This window comes from Lotus japonicus, chromosome 3, assembly GCF_012489685.1.
Source record: "Lotus japonicus ecotype B-129 chromosome 3, LjGifu_v1.2".
Taxonomy (NCBI): domain Eukaryota; kingdom Viridiplantae; phylum Streptophyta; class Magnoliopsida; order Fabales; family Fabaceae; genus Lotus; species Lotus japonicus.
In genome coordinates this window covers 85,857,534-85,864,738 of record NC_080043.1, presented here as the reverse complement: position 1 = coordinate 85,864,738, position 7,205 = coordinate 85,857,534, and the positions used below count along the sequence as shown (strand labels likewise).

Here is a 7,205-nt window from a genome sequence, read left to right as displayed (position 1 = left end):
ATGAAATGATTTCATGGAGTTGACAACTAACCACACTGCAACAAGCACATAGATCCAAACATCATACTTATAAAATATCCAATATTCCCCCAGATTTAAAGCATATTTCCATCATCCATGTTGATTTGCCAGCTTGTATTAAGTATCCAATATCCACCCAATGGGCTCACTCACTCACTCACTCACATGGACCTCCAAATAGACCAATTATTTAAACCTTAACATAATTAGTAACTCATCAAATACTCCCCTATAAAACCCCCTCCAACACCATCCACCAAACTCACACCAAACTGAAGTAATTAAGTAGTTGCATTCTAAGAGTTACTTAGCAGCTTCCAATTAACATCTTTCTCAATGGCTTCCAAGGCTGCTATTCTCCTCGCTCTCAACCTTGTCTTCTTCTTCGCAGTGGTTAGCTCCACAAATGTCCCATGCTCCCCACCAACCAAGGGTCACAAAAACACACCCTCCACAAAACCACCCTCCACAAAGCAACCTAGTTGCCCAAGGGACACTATCAAGTTAGGTGTGTGTGCTGATGTGTTGGGTCTGATCAATGTGCAGCTTGGAAAGCCACCAAAGACCCCATGCTGCTCCCTCCTTGAGGGACTTGTTGATCTTGAAGCTGCTGTGTGCCTTTGCACTGCTCTCAAGGCTAATGTGCTTGGAATCAACCTTAACCTCCCCATCAACTTGAGCTTGATTCTCAACTACTGTGGAAAGGGGGTCCCTAAGGGATTCGTATGCTATTAATTAATTAAACCCTTAATTCCTTTCATCATGGTGTCTCCTTTGTACTTTGCTAATATTTGATTATTGTTATTGTTCTTTATTGTAGTGATGGTTGGAACTTGGAAGACTCCTTGTCTTCCTCCTCATCAGCCTCACTAGTCTTTTGCATTCCATCTGAGTGACTTATAAAATTTCTGTTTGAGCAAAGATTCTTACTTTGCTCCATCCATTTCTATTTGTTTTCCTTTCATAGTATATTCAAAAGACAGCATGCTTACACCACCAACCAGCCAAGCATCCCAAGTCACTACACTTGCTCCATCATATTAAGACAAACTATGGCAGTAGTAAAAAATGCAATTAATTAACATTTGTACCATAACTGCATACTTATAATATCTCATAATTACAGGTTCTTGAAAATGAGTTATAATTTACATGTTATCAGTATAAAGATAAGGGCATAATCAAGAAATGGGAAAAGATAATAAGAGCAATAAAATTAGTAATTAATTAAATATACCAGTATTGAATGGACAGAGAAGTGGAGAAGGCAGTTTGGCAAGGTTCTTGTTTATCTGTTTCCTGACATTCACTTGTTATCTTCTAAGACTAATCTTAAGGACTATTTGCAAAAGAAATTAACTTGGAAATATCCTATTCCATCAGACTGGCGAAGAATATAAGTGCAAGGTTGTACTTCTATATGGATTTATAGGAGCACAATACGTACATTGGAATCAATTTCTTGGCTTAGATTTACAATGAAGACACTTCACTATAAAATATAAATCATTTTCTATAAATACAAGTGATTACTTGACAGAGTCATTTTCTTGGCTTAGATTTATAATGAAAAGAAAATCATGCCGGGGTAAGTTTTTCTATGTAAGCTATAACTGACAATATAAAGAATGACACTATTTTCAATATCAAAGGCTCATCATGTCATGGTTTACCACTTTACATCAATGTAAGTTAGAGAGTAAACAGCCATTCTGGTCCTTGAATGTGTTCACTTATGATGAAGTGGTCCTCAGCTTTTGAAAATGGGTTTTTTTAATCCCTGAATGTGTTGCCGTCGGTCAAGTTAGTCCTTGGTTCAGTTTTCCGTTAGTCCCTCAAACGGAAAACACCACATGTCACGTTTTTTTACACATTGGCATCCTAGTTGGCTCTCCAACGGTCAGAATGAAAGCTTCTAACCCGTCAATTTAGTCCTCATCCCTGAATCTACATAATCACCTCCAATTCTTAACCCTGGAGCCCCAAATCAGAAACCCTAGTTCTTCAAACCTACAATTGGCTTCTTCAATTGGTGTATGCATCTTGTCTCTGTGCGTGTGTTATAGGTAGGATCAGTAGTGGAGTTTGTTATAGGCGCCGGCGACTTTGCTTGAATCTATTGTTACATTGGTTCTGAGTTTCAAGTTCTTCTTAGACGTGCATGTCCTGGGAATTTCTCTAGTGTGAAGAAAGCAAAGTACCTTGTTACATACCCTCTGATTCTAGGAGATGATTTAGACAAATTGAATAAGAAATTTGGTATCTCACCTGGAGATTTTTTGGAACAAAATCACTTGAACCCCTTGTCCACTTAAACCCCAATTGATGATGACCCCATCATAATATTTGAAATTCCAGATTCTCCTTCTCCCCACCTAGTTTTCTTCCCACAAATCCAGTGCCTAAGCCACATGAATCACTAGAATCATCACATTTGTATATTGCAGGATCTGTCTTAGGACTTGTGTTTTTCACAACATTGCTTGCAAGTGGACTCTACATGAAGAGAGTGAGAAAAAGTGATTCTGTAAACTCATTCAACATAACAAGTTCTCCTTCTCTCACTTTATGCATGAAAACCTCTCCTTGCTTGGTGTATGTTATGGTGAGGGCAGTGATTCTTGGTCTTATTTAGTTTTTGAGTTGCTTAAAAATGAATGCTTGAGGGAGATTATATCTGATCCATTCAATCCTCTAAACTGGTACAGAAGGACACAAATAGCATTTGATATTGCAACATGTCTTTACTATTTGCATTACTGTTCTTTTCCTTCCATAGCTCACATGAATGTTAATTAGTACTAGAAATATTTTCATTTCTGCAAACTTGAGAGGAAACTTGAGAAGAAAAATCATTGTCGGCAACTAACACTTTCTAGAGGCTAAGCTTTTTTTCCCTTTACTTTTCTCTTCTTGGGTTTCGAATCTGGTGGATGTGGTTAGAAGTTTATGGTTTGATGGGGTGTTGATTTGAGGTCTGGAAGTTTATGGGTATATTTGGGAGGTCTGATGTTGGTTTAGGCTTGATGGAGTTTTTGCTGGTGCTAAACTTTTGGTTGCTGGGTTTAGGTTTTGATTAGAGGTTGAGTAAGGGATGATGTATCAGAGATGCAAGAAAGGCTCAAGCTTTGGAAAGAACACAACCAGATTTATGAGTGGCAGGGACTGATTTTCCAGTGAAGTTTCGGAGGGAATATGAAGAAGGAGCCACGTAGGATGCCAACATGTAAAAAAACATGACATTTGGCATTTTCCGTTTTAGGGACTAACGGAAAACTCAACCAAGGACGAACTTGACCGACGGCAACACATTCAGGGATGAAAAACGATCATTTCCAAAGTATGAGGACCAGTTCGTCATAAGTGAACACAGTCAGGGACCAAAATGACTGTTTACTCGTAAGTTAGAAGGTCATCACTATACTATTTATAAAACCTTTTATTTAGGCAATTCCTTGTTTTTTTACTGATTGAGCAACCAGACACCAATTAAACCAGTCCTAAGCTTACCACTTTGCAGATTACTTGCAAAATAAAATGTTATAGAATATGTCTAAAGTTAACGACATGTAAATATTGTAAATATATAAACTAAAATTAAGAGACATACATGTTAAAGTGTTCCACCTATAGCCAGTTCAGTTTGCATCTGCTCAACTTGGAGCTCTTAAAAATACACCTTCTCTCTTACTAAACTTGTTAGGAAACATTCTGCTTTAACCTCAGTTCTTGTAATATCCGATACAAGTAGCAACAACATTATCCATTAACTTACGATAATTTCAATTGACAAGTGATCATTTTAAAAAAGGTTCAAATTAAATAAACACAATGACATTAATATAAGTAGAACAGAGCATTTACACTCCTCTACCAAATATTTTCCTCTAATGTGAAAATTATATCTGTTTGGATCAATAAAAAACACAATGGAACGCCAAACTTTCTTTATCAAATATTTAACACAGTTGCATAACAACCCAACAACAATTGATTTACACACTTCGGCGGTAGTTCTAAGTGTAAGTTTAGACTTACTTTAGAGTGAAATACATTAAAAAAATATTAGTAAACAGGCCCAAATTTTAGGTTTAATCCTTCTTTTCTCGGGCTAGGTGGCCAGGAATGACGAGTGCTTTGATGTCCGTCGCCTGTCAAGCGGATTGCTTGGATCAATCTGACCTTCGCGGATAGTAAAAGGTTGTCCTTCCTGGAAGGGAGTATGGTTCCCTTGCTTCCTTCCTATATTTGCCATAACAAAGATAAATGAGAATACGGTTTACCATTCCCCGTAGACAGTTGCTCCATGGAATGGCTGCTCCACCTCAAGGTGGAAGGGCTGCTCCATTCGACTATTGCTCCAAGGAATGGCCCCCTTCTTCTTGTATTCGGTGATCATACGTACCTGCAAGGCACTCTGATGCTCAAGTCAGGGAGGCTAAAGAGAAATAAGGATTAGGGTTCAACAGATAGTGTGCACTTGAGGAGTGACCCCCTTAACATGAATATGTATGTAGGGATGTTGACAAACTTGATAGAAACATCGCAGATATGATATTATTTTGTAAAATGTATTGTCCAATAATTTATTATATTACTTTAATTTAGGAAACATTATTCTCATATGTGTAAGACTTATTCAATATTGAGCCAAAGTATTGGGTCTATTATTTTATTTTGTAACACATTGCATTTTGCAGCATATTTGACAAAAGGACTTGAGTTGTAAGAGACAACAAATACAGAGTGATAAGAACAATCTTGAGCTCTTGAGATCAATTCATTTTCAATAATATATGATAAAAAGACAAATACAGTTCGCAATATGCATTAATGTGTTTAACTTAGAGACAATACTTATGAAATGGTTTCATGGAACTGACAACTAACAAACTGCAACAAGCACATAGTTCCAAACATCATACATATAAAATATCCAATATTCCCCCAGATTTGAAGGATATTTCCCTCATTCATGTTGATCTTCCAGCTTGTGCTAACTATCCAACATCCACCCAATGGGTTCACTCACATGGGCCTCCAAATAAACTGAATATTTAAACCTTAACATAAATAGTAACTCATCAAATCCTCCCCTATAAAACCTCCTCCAGCTCCATCCACCAAACTCACACTCCAAACTGAAGTAATTAAGTAGTAGCATTCTAACAGTTACTTAGTAGCTTCCAATTAACATCTTTCTCAATGGCTTCCAAGGCTGCTATTCTCCTCTCTCTCAACCTTGTCTTCTTCTTCGCAGTGGTTAGCTCCACAAATGTCCCATGCTCCCCACCCACCAAGGGTCACAAACACACACCCTCCACAAAGCCACCCTCCACAAAGCAACCTAGTTGCCCAAGGGACACTATCAAGTTAGGTGTGTGTGCTGATGTGTTGGGTTTGATCAATGTGCAGCTTGGAAAGCCACCAAAGACCCCATGCTGCTCCCTCCTTGAGGGACTTGTTGATCTTGAAGCTGCTGTGTGCCTTTGCACTGCTCTCAAGGCTAATGTGCTTGGAATCAACCTTAACCTCCCCATCAACTTGAGCTTGATTCTCAACTACTGTGGAAAGGGGGTCCCTAAGGGATTCGTATGCTATTAATTAATTAAACCCTTAATTCCTTTCATCATGGTGTCTGCTTTGTACTTTGATAATATTCGATTATTGTTATTGTGATTTATTGTAGTGATGGTTGGGACTTGGAAGGCTCCTTGTCTTCCTCGTCATCAGCCTCACTAGTCTTTTGTATTCCATCTAAGGGACTAATAAAAATTCTCTGTTTGAGCAGAGGTTCTTACTTTGCTATATATATTTCTTTTTGTTTTCCTTTCGCCTATTTCCTTTCTAAATTTCCATTTAATATAAAATCATAGTATATGCAAAAGATAGCATGCTTACATCACCAACCAGCCAAGCATCCCAAGTCACTACACTTTCTCCATCATATTAAGGCAAACTATGGCAGTAGTAAAAAATGCAATTAATTAACATTTTTGACCATAACTGCATACTTATACTATCTCATAATTACAGGTTCTTGAAAATGAGTTATAATTTACATGTTATCAGTATAAAGATAAGGGCATAATCAACACATGGAACAAGATAATAAGAGCAATAAAATTAATAAAGAATTAAATATACTGGTGTTGAATGGGCAGAGAAGTGGAGAAAATTGAGAAGGCACTTTGGCAAGGTTCTTGTTTATTTGTTTCCTGACATTCACTGGTGATCTTCTTAGGCTAATCTAAGGAGTATTTCCAAAAGAAATTAACTTGGAAATATCCTATTCCATCAGACTGGCGAAGAATATAAGTGCAAGGTTGTACTTCTAAAAGGATTTATAGGAGCAGAAATAAGTACAGTGAAATCAATTTCTTAGCTTGGAATTATAAGGAAGAAACTTCACTGTAAATCATTTTCTATAAATACAAGAGATTTCTTGACAGTCATTTTCTTTGCTTAGATTCATAATGAAGAGAAATCATGCAGGGGTCAGTTTTCTATAACATGATAATTCGGCTATAACTGTGACATTTGACCTCCTAATCCAGAAATCGTTTTTAGAAATTTTAAAGAATGACCCCATTTTCAAGAACAAGCCTCATCATCTAATGGTTTACCACTTTACATCAATGTAAGTTAGAAGGTGATTGTTAGAGAAACCCGAGAAAGAGAAAAGAAACAGAATCTGAAATATTCATTATCAATTGGTGGTTGTTACTTGTTACAATGTGAGATTGATCCTTATATAGGATCTCAGTGACTTACACTGCAAGTTAACCTCTAACAGTAACTGACTCTAACTGCATAACAGAAACATAACTGTTCTAACAAGCTTCTAACAGCTGTGTCCAGCTGGCATGCCAGCTGGCACACACACACAAGCACATGGGCGATATTTTCATATCCCCAGCTATCCTATATACTCTAATAGTGATCACTATATTATTTATAAAATCTTTAATTTAGGCAATTCTTTTTTTACTGATTGAGCCACCAGACACCAATTAAACCAGTCCTAAGCTTACCACTTTGCAGTAGTTATTAGTGGATCTGCACTATTACTTGCAAAATATTATGTTTTAGAACATGTCTAAAGTAAATGACATGTTAATATATAAACCAAAATTAAAACACATACATGTTAAAGTGTTCCACCTACAGCAAGTTCAGTTTCC

The 7,205-nt window shown here is 37.0% G+C and overlaps 2 protein-coding genes across 2 annotated transcripts; both read left to right on the top strand.

The window, feature by feature from the left end:
* Window positions 1-273: 273 nt before the first annotated feature.
* LOC130746807 (14 kDa proline-rich protein DC2.15-like) lies at window positions 274-964 on the top strand. Its single transcript, XM_057599536.1, has one exon. The coding sequence runs from the start codon at window positions 358-360 to the stop codon at window positions 754-756; it is 399 nt and encodes a 132-aa protein (XP_057455519.1). The 5' UTR covers window positions 274-357; the 3' UTR covers window positions 757-964.
* A 4,174-nt stretch (window positions 965-5,138) lies between these two features.
* LOC130746806 (14 kDa proline-rich protein DC2.15-like) lies at window positions 5,139-5,821 on the top strand. Its single transcript, XM_057599535.1, has one exon. The coding sequence runs from the start codon at window positions 5,227-5,229 to the stop codon at window positions 5,623-5,625; it is 399 nt and encodes a 132-aa protein (XP_057455518.1). The 5' UTR covers window positions 5,139-5,226; the 3' UTR covers window positions 5,626-5,821.
* The last annotated feature ends 1,384 nt before the right edge of the window (window positions 5,822-7,205 follow it).

Coding starts and splice junctions, on each gene's coding strand:
- LOC130746807 (XM_057599536.1), top strand. CDS start 358: ATGGCTTCCAAGGCTGCTATTCTCCTCGCTCTCAACCTTGTCTTCTTC.
- LOC130746806 (XM_057599535.1), top strand. CDS start 5,227: ATGGCTTCCAAGGCTGCTATTCTCCTCTCTCTCAACCTTGTCTTCTTC.